This window comes from Netta rufina (assembly GCF_964035555.1).
Source record: "Netta rufina genome assembly, chromosome: 3".
NCBI lineage: Eukaryota > Metazoa > Chordata > Aves > Anseriformes > Anatidae > Netta > Netta rufina.
Genome location: NC_140125.1, coordinates 96349740 through 96373975, shown reverse-complemented (window position 1 = coordinate 96373975; position 24236 = coordinate 96349740). Strand labels below are relative to the sequence as shown.

Below are 24236 nucleotides of genomic sequence, written 5' to 3'. Positions count from 1 at the left end.
ATCGGGTAGTATATACCTTCCAAAAGTAATATATCTAGTATTTAGAGATTTTATTTATCAAATATCTACAAAAATATCTTTCCCTCAAAATAGTTTGTCATGAAGAGTCTATTTCAGGGAGATGTGGATAAATTCCTAACTTTAAGTAGACAGTCCCTTACTCCAGATCCTACTTCATCTTCAGAACTATTTCAAATTTGAGGTGCAACCCCAACACTCTATTGAACTTCTTGGAACTGCAAAGTAAAAGAAGTCTTCTCTCAACAATTCAGTGGTCTGTGGCCTACAGCAAAGTTTATGCAGGGGTATTTGGGATTGTTGTGTTTGTCCAGAAAAGAAAAGGTTTGTCCAGGGAAGAAAACCTGGTTATGAAAGCTTTGGGCTGGCTGCTAGTGTTCTGCTCAGACTTCATCCATATCTGAATGAGGTGAAACAAGGATGATAGGTTTTGCTATTAAGTACACCTGTTTCACAAAGGAGCACTCAAGTCTTCTGAAAGTATTATATGTAACTGGATGTGCAAATGAAAGTGCTGTTGGCTTATCTGCCTTGTATTTATCAACTAAGTACAAGCAGAGGACTGCAATTTCTTAAATAAATGTAGAAAAAAAGATCTTAATAATAAACCTAGCAACTAGACAACTGTCTGTTTTTGAATATGTGATGATCATCCTGGATCCAAAAAGCATTTCTGAAAACATTTTAAGAACATTTTGATATAAAAGATTGTATTTTTCATCAATTACTTCCAGTGTGCACTTACTAGGTGAATTTCTTGCTTTCAGATTATATGTTCATGTAAAAAGTCTTCTGAAGGCTAGAATTTAATACCTAATGGTAAGAAAAAGAACATCATGTGTGCAGTTCTAGAGTGCTAAAGGACCTAATTTGTCTTTAATAATAACCAGACGTGACAATAGAGGATTAGGCTATAAACTTCCTCTTTCTTCCTTTTAAATATTAATTTTAAATTTTTAATTAAAAAAAAAAATAAAGCAGCTTTCAATATTAATTTTATAAGAGGAAGAGTAGCCAGGTCTTTACAATATCATTTCCCAGGATCTTTAAGGAATCATTTGTAGGAACAGAGGGTACATGAAATTCCATTATACAGAATATTTTTTTTTTTTTGCATGTACTGAGGACTTCAAAAACATATTAATAGGAAAAAGCCGCAAGAGAAATAAAAGAACAGGAAAATTCGTGGGTTTTGCTCAGCACAGGGTCTTCACAAAACAGTAGAGAGGCTATGTCAGATTGAGGTTAAAATATTGATGTCATTCATTAGTGAATGAAACAAATTTCTATATTTCCTGTACGTTGCCAAGAGCTTTAATTCTCAAAAAAATACTGGAGACCCCAGTCAGATCATTTACCCGTTCTTTGATACAGCTTCAGCAATTTTTTGCTTGCCAAATTGCTTGGGGGAAAGAGGAGGGAGGGGTTATAGTAATCACTGACATCAATGGAGTGTGTGCATCACACCCTCTAAGTTGCCTTTTATTAGAATAGATTTGGCAGTTCAGCAACTGGCTATTTCATCTGCACATTTAAGTTCTGTCAAAAATAAATTTTCATTTTCTAAATTACACTCTTTTAAATTGTGGTCCTACTATTAGTTTTCAGATAATCAAAAAATTGGAATGTTCCACTTCTGGTATTGTTAGGCCACTGGCATAGAAAGCAAAGCTTGAACACTGTTGATAGTGCTAATCAACAGTACTGTTGATAACACTAATGCTTTAAATTAATCATAATATTATTGCATGGTAACTCTAGTAATGAGTTCAGAAATGACAGTAACACTTTTTAAATCATACATTTTTCTCTATGTGGTAATGCATAACAACAACCAAAAAAATACTGCTAGAAAAACAAGCTGTGTTTTGAAAAGCTAACAATGGATTAAAGCAAATCTCCCTACATATTTTTTATTTTTGTTTTTATTTTTATCCCCCCCTCCCTTTTATTTTTATTTATTTATTTATTTATTTATTTTACAGATGTTAGGGATGCTTAAAAATGAGTTATCTTTGTTTCTTCTCTCTCTCTTTCCCTCTTTTTGGCGCTGCAACCACCTGAGTAAATGAAAGCTCCAAACTTCATAGATAATTGGGTTTCTAATTTCTACTGAAATTGATGGATGTTTGATACTTAAATTATCCAGAATCTTGATTCTTGACATAGACTTGTGGATGTGTCTATAGTCTAGGAAGATCCATCAATAGCTTCTGGGTAGCTATGCCCTACCCTTAATTGTGTTCACCCTCTGCTATTGTCCTAGAGAAGTGAATTGGAAAGACTTATATATATATATTTTAAACAATTACTACATTATGTTCATCACCCTACTGATTTCTCAAGGTTTTTGAGAAAATCCTTAAATTCTGTGTTCTGAATATGTGACTGATGACAATTTCTTAATGGAACAGGTTGTTTTTCCTAATTCACATTCAGACTCATCTCTCTACAACAGGCTTCTTTGGCAGTCCTGCCCTTGATAGGTACTGGAAAGACTCTTCTTCATTTTACATTTTACCGCATAATTTTACATTTTACCATTTCATTTTACATTTAACAGGAGAAGGTAATCTAGCTGAAACTGAACTGTGGACACAGCACCTGAGTGTAGTGCTGAGCACTCTTTAGCTGAGCTCTCTTCTTCTACAGGTCTGTCTGTTGATCTGAGATAGGAGAAATGAGAAAGATCATTTATATCTTTTCATTTTTGCTCTGTGGAGAATATTACATTAATTTATTTAGCTCATTTTTTTTTTTCCTTTTGAACTACAACTACTTCAAAGTCAACAGGTTTGCCTAGAGCTAGAGGGGAGGGAAGAAATGTGTTTGGAAAGAAAGTACTCTTCATTGTACACTTCATTTTTTCCTATTGAACTCTCTAATAGAAGACATCACAAACATGCTTCTGTGCAGGATCATTTATGTATGGTTTATAGATGTATTTTGCCAGGAGCAGTTATATTCAGCAAAATTAAACTCATAAATAATTACTCAAGTGTATGTCTATTTATACACATGTCTTTGGTAACTGCAGCCCAAATAAGTACCTCACTGGATACACATTATTGCCACAGAATGTGCATAGGAATGTTTTGTTTTGTTTTGTTTTGTTTTGTTTTGTTTTGTTTTTCAAATGACTGACAAATGTGAAACTTCATAAAAACATAAGTGTTAAACAAAAAAATTCACAAACCCTGCTGATCCCTCTCCTGTAGTCCAGCTGCATGTATCAGCAGGATTCCAGAGTAATTTTTGGTCTCAGTATGGAGTCTATTTGAAAATTGCTTCAAAGAAAAAATGGGTGATGGCAGTGAGAGTGTGCCTCACCAACTCTGGGACAAGATGAAAAGGGCATTGAGCATTGAAACGAAGTTTAGCTTTTGTGTGTGTTTTGTGAGTTTCCTGATAAAAGAGAGGGGTTGGCAAACTGGTTTCCACTGCTCTCACACTTGCTCCAAATGTGGGCATTGGAAAGCTGAAGGTATATCCAAGCACAAGAGTGCCTTTTGTTTTGGAGAGATTGTGGCAGCTGCATTAAGTGGTTGCATAGACTGGTCATGTTTTGTATGGTACCGCAAGTGTACTGTGAATATTTTCCTTTATACGATTCTCTTTTCAAGCTGAAATCCATAAATGTCAAGCACCATTTTTGTTGCCATGTATTATCACTATCCTCTTTAAACAGGAGGCACTTTTTAAAGAAGACAGCTAATGAAAGAAACAAACAGGCCTCCTGTGTGCTTGGACCCCTGCCCTGCCCACCTGCTTACAGCTGGTGGCTGTCTTCCAATGGTGCATGGCAGACAGACACCCGGCACCTTTGTTGTCCAGCACATTCACTGTGTGACATTCACTGTGGGAGAGGTAGGGTGTTATTGAAGGAGAAGACAATGTAAACATTACAAACCAAATGTTATATTAAAATAATGGTATTTTCTGATCTTCAAAGCAGGGAGGAGTCACCTAGCTTGAATACACTCTTTCTGAAAAAAAAACACCCTCAAACTCAAGATCAGAAGATGGTAACCCAAAGAACCCTACTATAATTTCTTCTTTTTCCATGATTGCTTATTAACAATATACATGTATATATATATATATTAACTCAGTGTAACAGTGAAATCTTTTGAATTGCAGGCATTAGAAGAGCCAACCAAGACTGCTAGTGTGACTGAAGGCACTGCTTTGGACACCCATTCAGAGGTAGTGCTGTTTTATCCCTCAAATCTCTATGTGAAAACAAAAGTTTTGTTTTCTGTTGTTAACTGAGTGATGTGTCCTCCTTTTTCAGATGTGCTCCCCTGCCCAACTCAGACAACAAACAGAAGAGCTATGTGCTGTCATTGATCAAGTCCTGCAGGACCCATTGACCATGGTAATCCATCAGTATGTAGGACTGACTTTCTCCTCTTCCTTTATTTTTGTCTCATCTTTAATAAATTTCTTCTCTGTTAAAAATAATTTTCCAGCGCCGATGTGAATCTTCTCCAAGTTTCCTGCAGATGAACACAGAGTCAGATGGTGGCAAGGTAGGTGAATAAGCCCACCCACACATCAAAGGCTCTTTCCAGGTAGACATCAAGGAAAACAAAAGCACATCTGCAAAGCCTTCAGCAACAGAAAGTTGCAGTTAAGAGATCCAACATCAGTAAAGCATCTGGTGATTTAAAAGATTTAGAAGGATAAAACCTTAGCCTTGGATTTACTGCAGTTTCTATTGCAAGATGGTTTCCTGAAGTCAGGGGTCATACTGACTTGACAGATCAGGAGGGAGCTGTGACAGGCTGGATGGTAGGACAAGGTTTTTCACTGAGAGGGTGGTTGGGCATGGGCTCCCCAGAGAAACAGAATATACTATGAATTAGAAGCTGTCTATTAGTGTTGCAATCACTGGATCCACAAGGTGGAAAGCCTTTATAGCTTGCCTTCCATATTTCAGAGTCTGTGTCCATCTCCCAGATTTTGTCCTACCTATTGGTCCTTATGACAAAGGAGCCCATGTTTCAATGGCTTCAATGACTAAAAACATCTCTCAGATTTTTTTATTTTTATTATTATTTATATTCAGTATTGGTTTTCAAATAATGGAATATCTAAGTAGAATTCTAAGTTAGTAGAATTCTTCTGAAGTCCTTGTTTCCTTTTAACTCTTGCCCCTTGTGGGAATTAGATATCTTCTATGTCCACTTGACATGGATAGCTCCGAAACAGGTAATGAGAGGCAGGTACAGCTTTCTATACTGGTGTTAAACTTCACTAAGTTATATTGGTCTGTCTTCTGGATTCAAATGGATGACTAAGCATAGGAGGAGGGTCCTCTACTCAGTTTTCCCCAGGTACATTTAATTTGGTCTTGGCAGCTATAGGAGACAGCTACAGAAAGTGGCAGAAATCTGTCATGAAAAAAAAAAAAAAAAAAAAGGAATTTTTGGCAGGAAAATATAAAAAAAAAAATCAATGAATTCAAACTAACCTTCATGATGGTAGGTGTATTCAATATACACTTCAAACTTCATTTTCATTTTTGAAATTCTGTCAAACAGCATGCAGTGGTGAATCAGGCTTCAGGCAGCTGAAAGGAGGAAATAGGACAGCAGCTGAAAAAGCAGGCAGAGACTGGTAGTGAGGAAATATTTTCTAATACTTGCACTGAATCCTGTGTGGTTGAAACACTGCTACTAAGTTGGACTTCTGAACTATAGAATCCAAAACCAGCTTCCTTGGGCAACTGAGAACTGATTTTTTACCAAAGAGAAGATATCAGTGATCAGCAAGAAAAGAGAGCAGAAGGTGGGCTTGACAGGATGCAGCATAGGAAACAAGAGAAATGTGATGAGAATCTCAGTTTAAGTTTAAGCAAAGTGCTTGAATTGGGGGTGAAAGAGAGTCCTAAGAACCAAAAAAGAGTGTTTGTTAAAAGTAACTGCCTTAGAAATAGTATGGGTTAGTCAGATGAAAGAAAATAAGAACATGGAAAGAGGCAGTTTCAGGTTATAATTGCGAGCAAATATAAGTTAAATTCCACAGAGCGACCACATCTGTGGTTGTTTACTAATAAACATTTTATTATGAAAGTTCTCAGGGATAATGTAAAGACCAACTACAATGGAGTGTGATTGATGTCTTTGAGTAAAAATGAAATAGTATTTTAAAAAATAAACACCTATATATTAAAGTGAAACTTTAATATACCTTATTTTCATGTATCTCATGAAATCTGAAGTTTTCTTGAATTTAAGCAATAAACAATGTCTCAGTGATGTTGGTCCTCCACTTTTTGCTGTTGAGATATCTGTTTATTTTGTATAAGGTGTCATCAACACTGCAGAGAGCAGCTGGACGCGAAACCAGATATGTAAGTACATTTATAATTACTCTATATTTGGCATGCAGAAATGTCTAATTTTGTAGGTTTTGAAGGTCATCTTGCTGCCATACTTGATTTGTTGGCATGTAGCAGATATAAGCATCTACTTGTGATGTGAGGTGCTATCCCTAGTAAAAAAGAGTATGTTAGGGCAACTGCAATTCATAGAATCATAGAATGGTTTGGATTGGAAGGGAACTTAAAGACCACCTGATTCCAACCTCCCTGTCATGGGCAGGGACACCTCCCACTAGACCAGGTTGCTCCAAGTCATTTCCAAGCTGGCCTTAAACACTTCCAGGGATGGGGCATCTACTGCTTCTCGGGGAAAGCCTTGCCACCCTCATAGTTAAGAATTTCTTCCTTCTAATCTAAACCTACCATCTCTTAGTTTAAAGACATTCCTCCTTGTCCTATGACTCCACTCCACAAGTTGCTGAGATGTCTTACCTCTACTCCAAATCCATCATGGCTGGAATCTCTTTAGTGCATGTGTCTATTCATAATGTTACCTATGAAAATATGATCTTAAAGTTGATTTATTTACACAATTCTTTGTTGCTGTTTGTTTCAAGTGTGGGGCAAGAACTCAGGTGTTTGGCAAGGCTATTACAAGTGCTGAAGGACATACTTATTTGAAGTGTAGGGAACTTACTTTTGAAGAAGTGTTTTGTCTGTTGCCTATCCATCAGAATTTGGGGATGATCCAAATTTTTCCTTCCAAGGTGTAGAGATGGCTGAAAACCCACTGTTTAGCTTTAGAAGAAGAACAGAAGTGGTTTTCTGATGTATACTCACATTCCAACATAAAAATAAAATCTCTATATTGAATCATCATTTCAATTAGTGAAATATTAAACCCAGTTAACATTCTAATTCTCACTAGCACAGACAGTTAATGCAGATACCATATTTTACTTACAGCTCATCTAGCCACATGGTAAGACATCTCTGCTTACTATTCATCATTCAGACTTTCTATTGAGCCTCAGATCAAAGCAGTGCTAGCAAAAGCAATGGAAACCTTCCAGTTTTATGCCAGCACAATGCTTGACTGATCAATTCAATTTTGCTTCTTGAATGTGGTGGTATGCATATTTTATTGCATACTGTGATTTTTACTTGACAGATTGTGCTGGCTCATACTAATTATAAAGGATATTGGAAGAGTGCTTTTTAATGAAATAAAAGATGTAGTCTGTGAGAACAGAATATATATTACTACCTCTCCAGCACAGATCTTCAGCACCCAAAACTCTGCCTGACATACACCTTCCAATACATTTAAGCATCCAATTTATACACCTAGAGATACAGTTAGGTTTTCTTCACTGACATAGAAAATCACACTATAAAACTCTTTCTTCCCAGTCTTCTCTGGAACATTCTAGATAATTGAAGCAAATCAATATTTAAAAATGCATTTGAGAAAAATGCAGATGCTTATGGGTAGGCTAACTTTTCTTATACATTGTACAAATGTGTTCAATTGTTTTGTGCCTGATAACAGATCAGATGACTGTGTTAACCAACCATGTTCTCCATGTTGCACTGTGGGGGCTGAGCTTGGTGGGTCCAGGCTCTTCTGGACTCCACAGTCATTGCATGCTGCAGCAGTCACACAGGGGATGGGCCAAGTATCCCCACCAGACCCTCTACATTGCATCTCTTCCCCACTCTCATGCTCTGCCTCCTTGGCGGGACATACAGAGGCTATATCTGTCCCAACACAAAAACCAGATGGGGGCTTGTCCTTTGGCCTTCAGGTTGAGGGTGCAATTAAGTGTTCTTTCATAGAGTTGTCTTCTTCTTTTCCCCATTCACTTCCCTCCCCACGAAGTGAGACCCCAACCCTACACAAGACCAAGGGTGGCCTCATCCCTTCAACCCATGGGAGCAGCATGCTCTGTGCTACCATCCAGATCATGGAGGACAACAGTCTGGAAGAGTAGTAGTTGGAATGGGCCAGAGTGGTAGTTTGTCTGGACCAAAGCATACTGACTGGTCTCTGAGCCACTGTGTTTGTTGACTTTCATTGACTAGAGGAGAACTTTTGACTCAGAGACCTATATTTTTTTAGTAGTAGGTACAAGATGCTTGTTTTGAAACAAAATGCTTATTTTGAGACAATCAATCAGTGTCTCTGATTGGTAGAAATCAAGAACTGAGTATAGTATGGAAAATTATTCATAATGTCAAACTGGGAGTTACCTCCCTAGGTTGCTCCCACTGTCATGTTGTGTCATGTGAACTGTCTTGGAGTAATGATCTTCAGTCAGCCTTTTATTAGCAAACTTTTTTTTTTTTTTTTTAAGTAGGCTTTTCGTTTGTGCAAAAGAATTAAATTTACTGGAAAAAATAATATGGTAATTTAGAAATACAGTTTTCTTAATCTTTTTGTACACATGATGTTGGATATTGGGGCGCTTGTCAAAATGTTGCTTTAAAGGTGATTTTAGTAGAAAGAAAAACTTTTGTTTGTGATTCAGGGATAAGAATATCTGTCATTATGCTAAAGTTTTATTTAAAAACACACACACATATGTGTATATATATGCACCTTGCAGTATTTCTATCAGTTATATGGATCAGTAGACTACACAAAATTGTTGAAATATCCTACCTTTTCACAATTAAAATGTTTTAAATTTGCCTTGACCACAGTTACTCCGTCTTCACACACACTTCAGAACATTTTAAGGATGTAAATGACAGTAAAAATAGCAAGGAAGTGTGTAAAAAGGTCTGACATCAGTGAAATTACAGCAGTTTGTACCAGCTGACAACGTACTGTAGTTTTAGTTTAACAGCTTTTTTAAACTGTATAGTCTTTGACATGATCCCATTCACCATTTTATACTAGTGCATCTCTGTTGGCTTTTGGGGTGATATCGCTGATTTGTAGTGATATAAACATAATCATCCTCTAAATAAAGGACTTTTATGGGTATTGAGTGCCCCGATAGATCTACTTAGTCATTTTGTTTCCATGTAATTACTGTCACCAAGAAAAGCTTTCATAACTTTAATTTCAAGTTCTAGAAAATTTATCATTTTGTCATGTGGCCTCTCTTACAATTATTTTAAAAATAACTTCTGGTGATTAACTGGAGTAATCACTGTACATATTGTTTACATTTTTGCTCTTTACAGTTCTGTTCTAAAGAAATCTTTTTAAATTGCCATGGACATGCAACATAAAGAAGTGAAAAAATGAGAGTACACAAAGCAACTAAAAGTGCACACACATGCAGAAATGAGTAGTGTATTTCTTTACCTGTAATCGGCTATGTTTATACACAATTCAGGCAACCTCTCTGAAACGACAGAAAAGGGACCTGGGGGTATTTGTTGATAGCTGGCTGAATATGAGCCAGCAGTGTGCTCAGGTGGCCAAGAAGGCCAACAGCATCCTGGCTGGTATCAGAAGTACTGTGGCCAGCAGGACTAGGGATGTGATCGTTTCCCTGTACTCAGCTCTGATGAGGCTGCACTTCGACTACTGTGTTCAGTTTTGTGCCTCTCACTACAAGAAGGACATGGAGGTTCTTGAGAGTGTCCAGAGAAGAGCAACAAAGCTGGTGAAGGGCCTGGAACACAAGGCTTGTGAGGAGCGGCTGAGGGAACTGTGGTTGTTTAGTCTGGAGAAAAAGAGGCTCAGCAGAGACTTTATTGCTCTCTACAGCTACCTCAAAAGAGGCAAAAGAAGTTGTAGCAATGTAGAGGGTAGATCTCTTCTCCCAATCAACAAGAAATAGGACAAGAGGAAATTACCTCAAGTTGCGCCAGGGGAGGTTTAGGTTCGATATTAGGAAAAATTTCTTCACTGAAAGAGTTGTGATGCACTGGAATATGCTGCCCAGGGAAAGCGATTGAGTCACCATCCCTGAAGGTATTCAAAAGATGTGTAGATGTGGTGCTTAGGGACATGGTTTAGTGGTAGACTTGGCACTACGTGGTTAATGGTTGGACTCAAAGATCTTAGAGGTCTTTTACAACCTAAATAAATCTATGATTCTATGATATTTACTCTTAATTTGTACCACTGGAAATGACATTTAATTCCAGAGTCTTGTATTTGTAGCTTGTTCTGCAATGCTTTGATGTTTTTTTGTTCACAGTGAAATTGGTTATCACACTTGGTTAACAACATGAAAGAGTGATCCTAGTATGTAAGCAGCCACTAGAGCTAACACTAGTTTACTCTGTCCTTAACAGAAGATGTATTTCATATAGATCTAATATTAAATCACAGCTGTCCTTGTGTAGGTGTGAAGCTTGCCAACACCAGTGGCTGTATTGAGAAATGTGAGTGCTTTGAGTTCAGAGCGTGGTCCTCTACCGTGACTTTTGGTGACATCATTCTCACCATTGACACAGAACTGGAACCAGCAGGTCCAGGGAGTGATTAAACTTCTATTTAGCACTTCAGAAACCACATCTAGAGTTCTGTGGCCAAATCTCTGCAAGGTCTTTGTCATGGGTAGACAAAGGAAGACCATGTGCTTCCCTCTCCAAAATGTGCTCAGATTGCTTTTCTGCTTTAAACTGTGATATTAGTTGATATAGTTGAGTCCAACTGCAGTGATAGTGATCCTTCCATGGAGGGTCCAGGCTGTAAAAGTACAGTACACATACTACATACTACATACTACATACTACGTACTACGTACTACATACTACATACTACATACTACAGTACGTGTTTTTTCACCCTTGCTTAGGAGCATTCACCTTTTAGAGTTCAAATCAATTTTAATCACTCCTACGTTAAGGAAGGGCATACCATCTATACAGAAGCATTCTGTTATCCACTAGAACACCCTACAAAATTTGGAGGAGATGATCAATGCACTACAAGTCCTAAATCTTACCATAGTGAGGGCAAATGAGTGTGTGGCACATGGCTATTTCACACACATAAATACTTTGCATTTAGCACATTGAGCTGTGATTTTGAAAACAGGGCTTCTGTTCTTCAGAGTATACTTGGAAAAAATGTGGTTCAGGAAAGTAGGATTGTTCTGCTTTTCATACTGTGAAGTCAGAAGGATGAGAAGATTGAATTGAGATCCCTGTACAACTGGTAGTGTTAATAATATTGGTACTGCAAAGTAATGACAGATTTAGAAAGGTCAGGGTTTACTTTTACCAAAATTAAATCAAGCAAAATATTTTTTGCACTTGGGAAAAAGTATCCCTAAGACTTTAGCAACAGACATTCATACTTGACTATACTTTGAGATAAACTGGTAAGGACAATATTTTAACTTCTCTTAATAATTGCATTTCACTGTGTAACTGTTAAAATCTTCTGTGCCTAAGCATACTGCTCTCTATACATTTTTCCTCCTTTTAGAAAGGCCTCAGAAAAGTGCATGTAAAATGACAACTTCAAATGCATTACTTTTGCTAAACGTTCAAGAACCATCAACAGTGAAACAGTGAATCATCAACAGTGAAAAAACTTATCTTTCAAGATTTTTCTTCCTATGACTATTTTAGTTAATACTGAATACATTTACATTTTTTTGCAGGCCAACCTTTACAAATCAACACCTATGGTGGCAGAGAGTCAGATGGTATGTATTGCATAACTCTGCTATGCTGTTTATCAACAATTGCATAAGCACAAAATCCAGTCATTATTATTTGCTTGCTTAGTCCTATGAAGGAAGCTAAAGTCAATATCTTCCTACAAAGTTGTATTGCTTCCTACAGAACTTCATTGCTTTCTTCTGTAACAAACACATATCTGTTTTAAGTAAATGTAAATCCTGAAATTATGTAAATCTATGGGCCAAATGACAAACTAGAGAGTCTTGCTGAGTCATGAGATGTATGACAACTATACAACCTACTGCTGTTTGTTGAACACTGTTAATATTCCACTTTTACAATTTTGTTTATATGCAATAACAGTTTGGCATCTATATTTTTCTTACACACTGATATAAATCAAACCTGGTTTAACTTGTTGTCAGCAAGAATAAAATCGTAGAATCACAGAATGGTTTGGGTTGGAAGGGACCTTTAATGTCATCTGGTTCCAAACCCCCTGCCTTGGGCAGGGACACCTCCCACCAGACCAGGTAGATCAAAGCTCCATCCAGCCTGACCTTGAGAGCTTCCAGGGATGGGATATCTACAACTGTTACCCCTTGTCCTATCACTACAATCTCTAATAAAGTGTCCCTTTTCAAATTCAAATAAAGAAAATGAGACTATGCATCAAATGTTCATTTTAGCTCTGATTACATTTTAGTCCTTTTGGAGCCAAACTTTCTGAAGAAGCAGGAGAGAGGTCCTAGAGACTGTCCTAGTGACAGTGGCCACTAATGAATACTTAGGAAAAAAATTAGATGTGAATGAGAGAATTTTCCTATTGTATTTCATTTAAAGGAATTTTAGGGACTTCCTGAAACAATTTCTTCTGCTTAGTAAGCTTTTTTCATGGTCTTTTTCTAGTTACTTGTTGTTGTTATATTTAGGTCTCTACAACATTCTATAGCAAAACTTTATTTTTTAATTATGCATTGTGTGAAATAGTACTTTATTTGTTTTAAAGATAGTGCTTGATGTTCTTGCAATGAAACAGAAAATAATTGTATTTCTGTACTTTCTAAATATTATTTATGATTTTCTAGATGTTAATTTAACTACACTGTCACTTATTTTCCATACAGAAAACTCAAAATTGCTTAATCACTCTGAGAATTATTGATGTTGTCCATCCAGATGATCCTTGATGTACTTTTCCATAACTTTTTCATTTTTTTTTTCTTTAATTGGAAGACTAAAACCATAAACTGCTCTTGTCTAGCTCTGAACACTGCATTTCCTATTTACACAAAAATGTGATACGTTTCATTGCTGTTATTTCTATTTCTTTCTTAATGACTCCTAGTAATTTATTTAGTTCTTCTTACTCATATCGAGTCATAAGACAATGTTTGCATAGAACTGTATACAATAAATCCAAGATATATTTTCTGAGTAGAAAGAGGTAGTTTCTGAGCTTACTAGTTTATGTGTAAATTTAGGATGTATTTTATTTTTCTTCTATGAATCAATGTTGAATTCAATTAAGTTTAACCTGTCTTTTTATCATTTAGTCATTCAGTGTCATAAGACCTATCTGCAACTCTTTTCACTGCAATTTTGTTTTTACCTCCATGAGTGATTCAGTATTATCAGAAAACATTGTCACCTTACTATCCACTCTTTTCTGGCTGTTCTGTATTTATAATTCAAAGCCCAGAACATGTGACAGCTCCCTTATCCAAGGAGCTCCATTTGTGAATTTTCTCCACTGTTAAATTTAAACATTCATTCCAACATATTTCTTGCTATCTTCTAACTGGTCCATAGGATATATTCGCTTTTACTCCACATAAGTTTCCTTTCCTAAGTGTCTTTTGCTGAAAGAATCCATGGCTGGATTATGCACTAAACATTATGCTCTGTGAAGGGCCTTCATGGAGGATGCAATATGACTGATTATGGGTCAGCTCTAGACTGAGAATCTTTCCTCTTACCTCTTGGTGCATTTTGATAACAAGGCCACAGCCATAGGATGGTAGTTCTTCACTACAGTAACAGTAACGTTTTTTTTATTATTATTTATTTTACCATTTTTCAGTGCTGTTGTAGGATGGCCAACACCTTCCTTCACAAAACTAAGCTTTAGCTTGATTCTCAGCAGGGTCAGTTGCAACCCCCCTATAAAAAAAAGAGTTCAAGCTTTTACATATGGAGCAATGATTTTGTCCAGCTTGCCAGGTAACTAATAAAGCATTTCAAATTCTTGTTGCTGTCTGATACCTTCCACTCTTTCAGTTGAGTCAGGCATAAACATATGACTCACTAAGCACTTGAGTGCACAATGATGTTTAGAAAATGCTTCCTTAAAAGCATTTCTACAGTGTGCTTTTGGAAGAGGTTTCCTACATAAGGAGAGTAGCTTATCCTTGATGATTGCAGGTACCTCAATGGGCTTTTAATTGCATGGTTACATGGTACAAAGGAGTGTTAGAAGGCCACAGGTCCTTTCCTGCATAATGATGACTTGGTAACAAATGTTGCTTCCCATTTATTTTTATGTTTACTTTTGCATTGGAAGCCAGGAGTCTTCCAATTTTTGCAAACTCTTCTCAGAAATTTTGGAGGGGAAAAATATCAAATGGAGTTTATGGTGAATACTACAAAGAAATAGTCATAATATTAATGTTCATAAGTTGTTGATAAGACATTCTAATATTATACGATGTTGATAAGACATTTTCTCCAGTTTCATACTAGAGAGGATCTTTAGTACTCCTCTCTTACCTTTGGTTTTGCTCTTTCTAAGAAAGAACTTTGATGGTATGTTGAAATAGATACTAAGGTAGTTGTAAAGAACACTAGATAAAACATGTTCAAGGCTGACAGAGTAAATAGGATGGAAATTAGAGTAGGTTGATAAGTAGTGAGGGGGTGAGAAGAAGGGTGAGTATTAGACACGGAATCAGAACTCTGATACAATGGAAAACCTTAAGCCAGAAAAGTGTTCATAGGGTTTGATTGTTTACATCAGAGCCCCAGGCTAGGAAGAAGATAGCAGCTGTGTTTTGAGTTGGGTGTTGAGTTAGTACAATTTCTGTCAAGGAGATCTGATCTCCTGACCATAAAGGATTGTCTAAAAAAAAACAACTAATGTCACCTCGTGGCTTATTTTTTGTTTTCAGTCAAATATGTTTCTTTGTATTTGATGAGGCAAGTGAAAGGGCCCCAGCCTGTTGTAAGGAGGGAGGTGACATAGCACAAAATTAAGGGAAGCTTATTTTCTGCCTGGGCCTCACTGTTTCCAGACATTGTGCTCTTCCCTGCCTCTGTCTTCTTCCACTCAGCCCCTAGCACTGCTCTGCATTTCTTTCCCAGGGCAGGGGTACAAGTACAAGATATGGGGACATTCCCTGCCTCTTGCACCCTCTGTCTCCCACGGTCACCCCTCTTGCTCTATTCTTTCTGGATGCCTGCAGATTTTATTTCAAGGTTACCCATACTTGCATGATACACCCAGCAATCTCAGCTGACTCATTTTAAGCTTAGTTTCATAGTTCTGTTCAAAACACTTCAGTTGCATCAGCTTTACATTTTCCACTATATTTTCAGGTTCACTTTTGCTGCTGGGCTTGTGCTAATAACATTCACACCAACACAGCAAGGAGATACCTTCCTCAAGCTCTTCCCAGGCTGCTTTTTCTTCTAGAGTCTTGTTGTGTAGCTCTGGTGAGAAAGCAGTGCTGGACTGTGGCCGGAGCAGATAGCTGATCCAACCAAACACCCAGCTAGCAAAGAAAAAGGTTTCCATCCAGATGGTTGTGCATAAGCCCTACTGCCAGTGTAAGCAAAGAGGCAGGAATGTATGGCTGGGTTGCTTAATGCTGAATAAGGTCATTTTTTTTTCCAACTCCCTTTGTATAAATTGGGATGTGATATGTGTAAGCTCATTTGTCCTATGCCTAAATTGTTCTGTAGGCATCTCTCTTTTTTTTTTTTTTTTTCCCCCAGACATAAGTGTATTGCCCTTGAAAGTAGGCAGCAAGGTGTTACTAAATGTACACTTGCTAATCTCATAAATAAATCTATTAGTGAATGAAGCTTCTTCTCTGCATCTTTATATGCTGCTAGGTGCTGAGGATGGGGGGCTGCGACAATGCCTAATGTCTCAGTCCCAGCTGGGCAAGCAGCCTTTCTGGGCTGCAACTACAGAAGGAGCTCAGCAGCAGTCCTGTTATCTACATCAGTAGTGCCAGTCCCTGTTTTCTATGGTGTAGTCATACAGGGAAGAATATAACTGAGTTATTTGGAAGTTTAGATTCAATTACAGAGCCTCACAGTACTTCAGTATGTACCAAATACCAGAGAGAATGCACATTTTTTCTCCTTTTCTTTGCTTACTGAACAAGTTCTATTTTAAAATTATTCCCTAGCCCCTGTTTATGCCATAATCCATCCCGTCAGACTTTAAGAATTCTGTAAATCACAGATATACTAAATTGACAAGTTAATTGTCTTTTTTTTTTTTTTTTTTTTTTTTTTTGGGTTAGCTGATGGTTAACCAAGAATTCTTTTCTTGACTAAATAATCAGATTTGTCTGAAATGAGGTGTGTCACACATCCATACTGATTAAATTCTCTTAGCTTGTACTTTTCCAAGTGAACTCTTAAAGATACTGTGAAAATGCAGTGTACAATCACTGGTATTTTTCCCCAGAAATAGTTTCCCCTGAAATATTGCTACCTGAGCGTATGTTAACAGCATCACACATTACTTTTCCTTGCTTTGCAGTTACCATTTTGAAGAGCCCAGGTAGGAGTTTGCAGCACGAAAGCAGGTGTGTGGCTGTGCATAAACTGTGACTTGATGAACTTATCAAGATGCAGCTGAACAGCCAGCCAAAATAGCCAGCAAAACCTACAGACAATAGTTTGACAGCCCAGTGTCTATTTTTGTGGCAGTGACAAACAGATGTCAGTGATAAGGTTCTGTGCATAAGAGCAGCTCTTGCCATTTTTGTCTGTGGTCTGTATTTAAAGTAGGCCAGGTAGCATGAAACCTGAATAATTCTGGTGATGAAATATGTTATTAATAAAATGTAAAAAAATAATCTAGTCAGTACAGCCTCAGTGGAATTGACTTGTCTAACAAATATTCCATATAATATGAAGTATTTTATTTTATTATTTTTTCTATCACTTTGTCAAGACAAAACCTGGTGTCATTCGTCCTGTGCTGGTGAAAGCAAAGAGTGCACAGCAAAAGGAGGAGCCCTATCAACCCAACCCTTTCAAAAAGTACCTTGAGGAAATCAGTGATCAAGATATTGAGCAGGTAAGTAATTCTCACTCTGAAGGATTTTGTTGTCTTAGCTGTTTTCTGCAAACCTGATGGAATGGACTTAGATCCTTGTTTCATTCAGGTCTCTTGTTTTTCAAGGTTAATTGTAAAGAAAATACAGAGCAGATGCTTCACTGCAAGGTGCCTGGCTCCTGGAGGAGTATCTCCAGGCTGGACAGGGGCATCTAGGCTTTCAACAGGGACATCTTTTTGGTGATCTGAGAAAACATAAGTTGAAGAGGATGCCTTTTAATGATATCCATAGGGAAGGCTATTATTACAAAATAAAGTAGAAAAAAAGTAGAAATTCTGTGCAAGCCTGTAAAGTAGGTGTCTGGATTGGATCCATAAGAATGTGCTTGTTTCATTTGGGGTCTAGACTTGAATCCTCTCCAAACTGAACTGAGGACAGCAAGGACTGAGCAAGGTTCACTCTTTTCTCCGCAAGGGAGACTACTGAGGAGCCCCAATGACTTCCCATATAATTCTTCAATGTGCAGGTCCCCCAGGTCTGTATTCAGGTCTCTCCAGAGCTTTGGGAACTGCACATGAGGGGGTACTAAAGGGCAGCCCTTGGGGCAACAGAAGTGTTTTCTTCTCCCACAACCTCTGCATAAAGCCATAAGATCCCTTTGCAAAAATGCATCTTGAAATTTCCATACTTCTATGAGACATTACCTCTGAGTAATCACAGATAAATGGTTCTGTTGGCCTTTTCTCTTGCACTGGTGTTTGTGTGCATTATTGTGAATTAAACCTTAACACAAATATAATTTGAATGTCTGTGTAGGAGTTTATTATTAAACTATCCAGTATGCTCTGAATTTTCTCTCTGTAAAGTAGTAAAATGAAACAATAGTCTTCTTGCCAGACACAATGTGAATAAAATAATTATTAGTTAAAATTAGTTTTTAGTTAAAAAACTTATTGAATTTTTCTTACTTCTGTGCCTCTCCCGTCACCTTAGAGAGAGAATTCAGCAATGGCAGCCCTCTTTTTCTCATTTTGTTACTGAAATTTTTAAAGATTTTCATTTTAGTTATTTATATCCCTCCTCATAACTGACTTGCTGTAGGACAATCCTGACATTTCTCAGGAGTACTGCAGCATTATAAACAGGGGAAGATTAATCTTTAGCATCAGTGGGTTTCAGCAACATATATGGGTGGAATCAGAATGTTTCCTCTTCTATAAGTTTCTATAGAATGTAGAGTTTCTGTAAAATATAAAATCACACTTCTAACTACAGGTTGTATTTGCAGCCAGAATAAGCAGGAATAAGTGGGAGATAAAACACCCAACATTTAAGGTTCGTTTGTAGTAATAATAAGATTTTTGGTGGCTTTGTGGTAAGAGCTCTTTTGGAGTGCTGAAGATCTTTGTACATAATGCCAAAAATTTTCTAGTTACTCTTTAAATACCAAGTAATGTAAGTAGCAAGGTTTTTAATAACTGCAATAATTAGTTTTTTTTTTTTTTTTTTTTTTTTTTTAAACCTTGAATCTCATCAACTTATTTTGATTCCAACAATACAAATATCTTATTTACATGTCAAGACCTAAAGGTACAAGTCATAATATTTGCAGAGAAGGAAGTCTCCCCAGATGGGACAAGCCCCCTGACAGCTCACTGCCCTCCAGAGAGGCAAATCTGCCCCTCCAGCTCCCTCCCTGCTCCTGACAGAAAGGTTTCCTTCTTCTCAAATCCCTCACTTTGGTCTGTGTCCTGGGAGCTAAATTTAGGTGGACTTGGCAGTGCCAGGTTAATAGTTAGACATGATGATCTTAGAGGTCTTTTCCAACATCAATAATTCTGTGATTCTATGATTCTAAGTCATCATTGTAACATGGTAGTAAATTAACACAGCAAAAACAAACAAACAAACAATCAATCAAACAAACCGACAACCCAAACCAAAGAGTGTTTTCTCTTGGCATGGTTGGTAAGGGGGTTGAGAATTTTTTCTGACTGGTTATATGAACAAGTGAGGTAGCTTGGGAAAGTGTTCTTCCAAGCTCAGGAAGGACAAGGAAGGGTTGGAAACAAGGCCACCACTCTTGGGAGCAGAGAGTGGTCAGTCTGGCTCAGCCATTTCATGGATCTTTACCCACTATTCACTCTTAGGGGATGGACACAGTCTTGAACACTTTTGCTTGTTTTAAATTTTTGCTTTCCATCCACATATGTTAACGACTCCATGGATTAATGAATGCACCTCAGCTGCTTCAGTTAAATAACAATTAGAAATTTGTCATTTGGGAATAATGTGCCTGAACAGCGAAGGAGGAGAGGTCAGGGTTAGGAAATCATTTCAGTCTTTTTAGGCTGTAAACCTCTTGTTCAGACTCAGAGATTTTCATGCCATTTTTGTTTCTTATGAAAGCAGAAGAAAAAAAAATATAAAACATTTATGATTTGTCTCTGAGCTTTTGAGGTTTGCAGTGAATATTCGCTTCACTTCAGAGATGACAGGTGAGTTTACAGTGAGCTTCTCATGCTGGAACTTACTGAAAGCCTTCTGATACCAAAAGCACGGTGCCATTCCACAGGGGTGAGAGAAAAGGAGAGATGATCAGGAGTTTCTGCTAAAGAACTTTTGGCCTAGGACATCTCAGCAGGCAACTGTTGCAAAAACAACCAGTTCAGATCTCCCTTCATTAGGGCTGGGCACTGATTCTGCAGCCTGCAGTTTCACTGATGAAGGAATGACTCAATCACCAAACTTTGTATCTGTAGACAAAGACAGATCTGGTGTTATTGCCCTACTTGTATGCTTTCCAACATTTGAAGATAATCTTGGAGACCAATCAATTTCTGTCATTTTGGGAAACGGTTTTTGGACACTAGGTATCCAGGCATGGCTAACCTGATTTGAAAACAGAACTACAAAGTCCCAGGTCTGCAACTTTTCAGAGCTATTGTATATATGGAAAACAATAATATATATATATATGATGTTTTGCAGATCTTGAATTGCTAAGTGTGTATGGTATAAATTACTTAAGGATTGTACTACTGAAGGACTGAGGGTGTGATGCATGATTAAATGTGGTAAATGAATACATGTGGTTTTTCAAGTCAAAATTATTTTTTATATTTATATATCAGAGAATCACAGAATCATTCAGGTTGAAAAAGACCTCTAAGACCATAAAGTCCAACCTTTAATCAAGCACTGACAAGTTCACCACTAAACCATGCTACTAAGTTTAACATTTACACATTTCTTGAAGACCTCCAGTGACGGTGACTCAATCACCTTCCTGGGCAGTCTGTTCCAATGCTGCACAAACCCTTTTGGTGAAGAAATTTTTCCTAATATCCAACTTAAACCTCCCCTGGCACAACTTGAAGCCATTTCCCCTCATCTTATCACTTGGGAGAAGAGCCCTATTGCTTGGGAGAAGAGCCCTATCCCCACCTCACTATAACTTCCTTTAAGGCAATTGTAGAGTGTGATATTATCTCCCCTGAGCCTCCTTTTCTCCAGGCTAAACAACTCCAGTTCCCTCAGCCACTCCTTGTAAGACTTGCTCTCTAGACCCTTTACCAGCTTTGTTGCTCTTCTTTGGACATGAAGAAATATAAGTAAATATATATTAAGACATCTTTGTTGTGAAAAAATTACCACTTAGGCCTTTATTCAGATGGATTCATTGACTTAACAGAAACTGATTTTGTTTGTGTGAGAAAAGGTTATACGATTCTAGAGGTGGTCTAATATAATAATACAAGAGTAGCCAAATCTGGGGAAAATACTACAGTGCTGAACATCACAGCATACAGTCGTGATTTCAGCTATTGCCTCTCAGAGTAGGTTTATAGTGCTGATATAAGTTCCTTGTGAGTGGAGAAGAATTTGGTGCCCTCAGGAGGATGTTCACAATCTTTCAGTATCTCTAAAGCTCTCCTGATGGCTTCTAGTGACAGGGCTGCAGCACTGCCTGTGAAACTGGGCTCAGTGCCAACACAACTGCTTGAAAATTGCAGTGTTTATCTCCAACCAAAGGTTTGGTAGCTTATGAGGACACCGAACAATGTGTGCTTGCAGCCCAGAAAACCAACCGTATTCTGGGCTGCATCAAATGAAATGTGGCCAGCAGGATGAGAGAGGCGATTGTCCCCCTCTGCTCTTCTCTTGTGAGACACCACCTGGAGTTCTGTGTTCAGCACAACAAAGACATGAGTGTATTGGAGAGAGTCCAGAGGAGGGCCACAAGGATGATCAGAGGGCTGGAGCATCTCTCTTATGAGGACAGGCTGAGGGAGTTGGGGTTGTTCAGCCTGCAGATGGTTCCTTCTATCTGCATTTTCTTTCCTTTTCATTCTAATACCCTTGTTGACACAGGTTAGCTGAGGTTCCAGACAGTATCAGATTTATTAATGTCTCTCTTGTGATTTTTCTTAGACCTCCACAATACTGCCCCTCCCTGCCAGCCTGCCAGTGTGACACTGAGTACTAGTAGCCCTGTGTGTGACATTGGGTTTGAGACAAAACGATGCAGTCAGCTGTAACTGCTGACCTTCAGCTTCACCTCCCTCTGTTGAACAGTTTTTTTGCATGACAGAGAATAGCTTGTTTATTTTTCACTTCATTGATAAAACTTCTCATGTGAAAAAAGGTATTTCCTGTTCAACAAAAATAATAATTTTTGCTTTAGCAGACAGCTGTTTTCATGCAGATAATCCATAGTAACATATATTTCTTTTCATTATTAATCTTCATTTCACATTGCTCTACATATGTTGAATGATATTGTGCAAAGTGATAAAATAATACATAGTTTTACTTTGAATGAACTTTCATGTTAAAAATATTGAAATGATGTGCCATTATTTTTCGAGACCAAGAGACAAAAAGAGATTTCTATGAAGGTAAAGATCATCTGGAAAGCATGTAGAGTTACAGTTCATGGCTAGCTCTTTTTATCTGTATTAGTTATGCTGTATATAGAATGACTCTAGTGAGCCAGTAAAAGTCCTTTTTGTTTTGTTTTGTTGTGCTTTATTTCCTCATATTACCTTATATTGACTATTTATTTTTTTCCTCATAAGGAAAAATATGTAACTAATAGTGTGCTATTCAGTAGATATGTCAAAGTCAAACGCTTGTTATAGACAGAGATTAATATTGCTGTGGTTTCAAGCTGACATAATTAAATTAGTCACATATTTAGGTGCTGTTACTGGAGGTAGTAATTTCCCTACCATGAGAAATTAATCATATTTTTCCTTGTGCCTGGTACATCTCAGTAATGTTTCAGGAATTTTGCAAGTAATCTTAAATTTGTTCAAAAGAGATAAAATATAAAAGAAAAAATATCCCAGAAGTAGATATAATTTGTGAGAAGCACCGACATGATGGCTTCAAAAAAGTTTCAATTTAAAACTGGAGAAACTGAATCTTTTCTTTTGTCTGGGAAAACTGTTTTTTTTTGTTACATAGTAATGTGAAAACAGCTCATAATGAATGCTAGACAATTCATATGTTTCTAAATACTAATGAACAATCATGGGCACAGACTCATGTATCATTAAAAATAAAGCACTTTGGGCAACAGAAGAGCAAGATTGCACTGAAGAGGTGTTACCTATATTTGTCATGAAGCTGTGAGGCCAGTTTGCCAAACATCATTAACAGAAGTAGAGTCGGTGATGCTGAAGAGGAGCACCAGGAGGCAAGGTCAACGCTGAGTGATGGTTTCCTGGTCACCTCCAACCACTCTCATTGCTGCCAGGCCTCTGATCCATTGTTTGCTCATGCTCACTCTTTTATTTGGGCAATACATTAGCTTCTGCTGGAGCTAATTTTCTTGTCACAAATTTTCTGGATTTGGAGTTTAAAGGCACAATAACAGCACAGTCTGGTGAAGACTCAGCCAGCCAAATGGGTGAGACTTCAGGATGTATTGTGTCGATGACCTTGACAAAACCTAAGCATAAGACTGGTGCCAAAATCTGAGTAACCTTCCTGCATCTATCCCAAACCTTTTAAAAATCAGTTGTTTAAAAGGTTTTTATCTGCTTTACATACAAACAGCACATATGTTTTTATTTTTATTTTTTCCAAAACCACTATTGTTGATAGCTTTCAGTAGTGAATGCCGTTGTGTGAGCATCTTCCCCAGATTAACTTTTGAATGCCTGGAAAGGCTTGTTAAAAACTTGTCAAAAAGCCTGAGGTGTTCCTGTTAGTATATAGATAATACAAGCATTCTTTTGCATCTTTTTTATTTGTTTTCAGGCTGGTTTTACTACCAAAACATGCTCTCAGAAAACGTCCCCAGAGCATGTCCATTGTATTTTAACACAAGATCCTTCTGGGCTTTCCTTTTCTGTCACCTTAACATTAACTGAACTGCAGGAGGGCGATGTGCTGGGCCCCATTATAAACATAACAGCTTTAATGGGATATCTGCAGCAGTTTTACTTCTCTGTGTGTGTGTCTGTAGGTATTGGTTGGCATGGACATGCCGATAAAAGTGCTTAGTGTCGAGCCATTTTATTGGCATGAAGGTACTTTATCTTTCCAAGTTAATTATCAAGCCATAAGAAATGTAAACAGGGTCTAAGCACTTTGCTTTCTGTCCAAAGCTTTTTTTTTTTTTTTTTTTTTTTCATCCTTTGATCTAAGTTTCCGCATCCGTTGACCTTTTTTTTTTTTTTTTTTTTTTTTTTTTTTTTTTTTTTTATCCTCTATAGGAGACTGTTCTCCTACACCCTCTGTATCCTACTAAAATGATCCCTCCAAATAAGTCCCCTTTGCATCCTCTGCGGGTCTCCCTTTCTGACTGTTTAAACCCTGAACCTTTCAGCCACTTGTCCTCCATCATGTGTGATATTCATGAGAATCCTTATAGCCCTTACTGTCACAACTCTTTGTACAATAAGGTGAGCGTCAAGTGTGGTGTGACTCAAGAGTATTGTCAGCCTTTTATGCCTTTAAATCTAGGCAAAATCTAGCTG

General features: G+C 37.5%; 1 protein-coding gene across 5 annotated transcripts in view; it reads left to right on the top strand.

Moving 5' to 3' along the window:
- The window catches only part of MLIP (muscular LMNA interacting protein), a 117059-nt gene that overhangs the window by 67443 nt on the left and 25380 nt on the right, over positions 1-24236 (top strand). For all 5 annotated transcript variants that reach the window (XM_084283450.1, XM_084283449.1, XM_084283448.1 and 2 more), the window contains 6 exons: positions 4159-4224; positions 4313-4396; positions 4491-4550; positions 6332-6376; positions 11926-11970; positions 17139-17264. In XM_084283450.1, coding sequence (XP_084139576.1) covers positions 4159-4224; positions 4313-4396; positions 4491-4550; positions 6332-6376; positions 11926-11970; positions 17139-17264 — 426 coding nt within the window. The remainder of the gene's footprint in view (positions 1-4158; positions 4225-4312; positions 4397-4490; positions 4551-6331; positions 6377-11925; positions 11971-17138; positions 17265-24236) is intronic.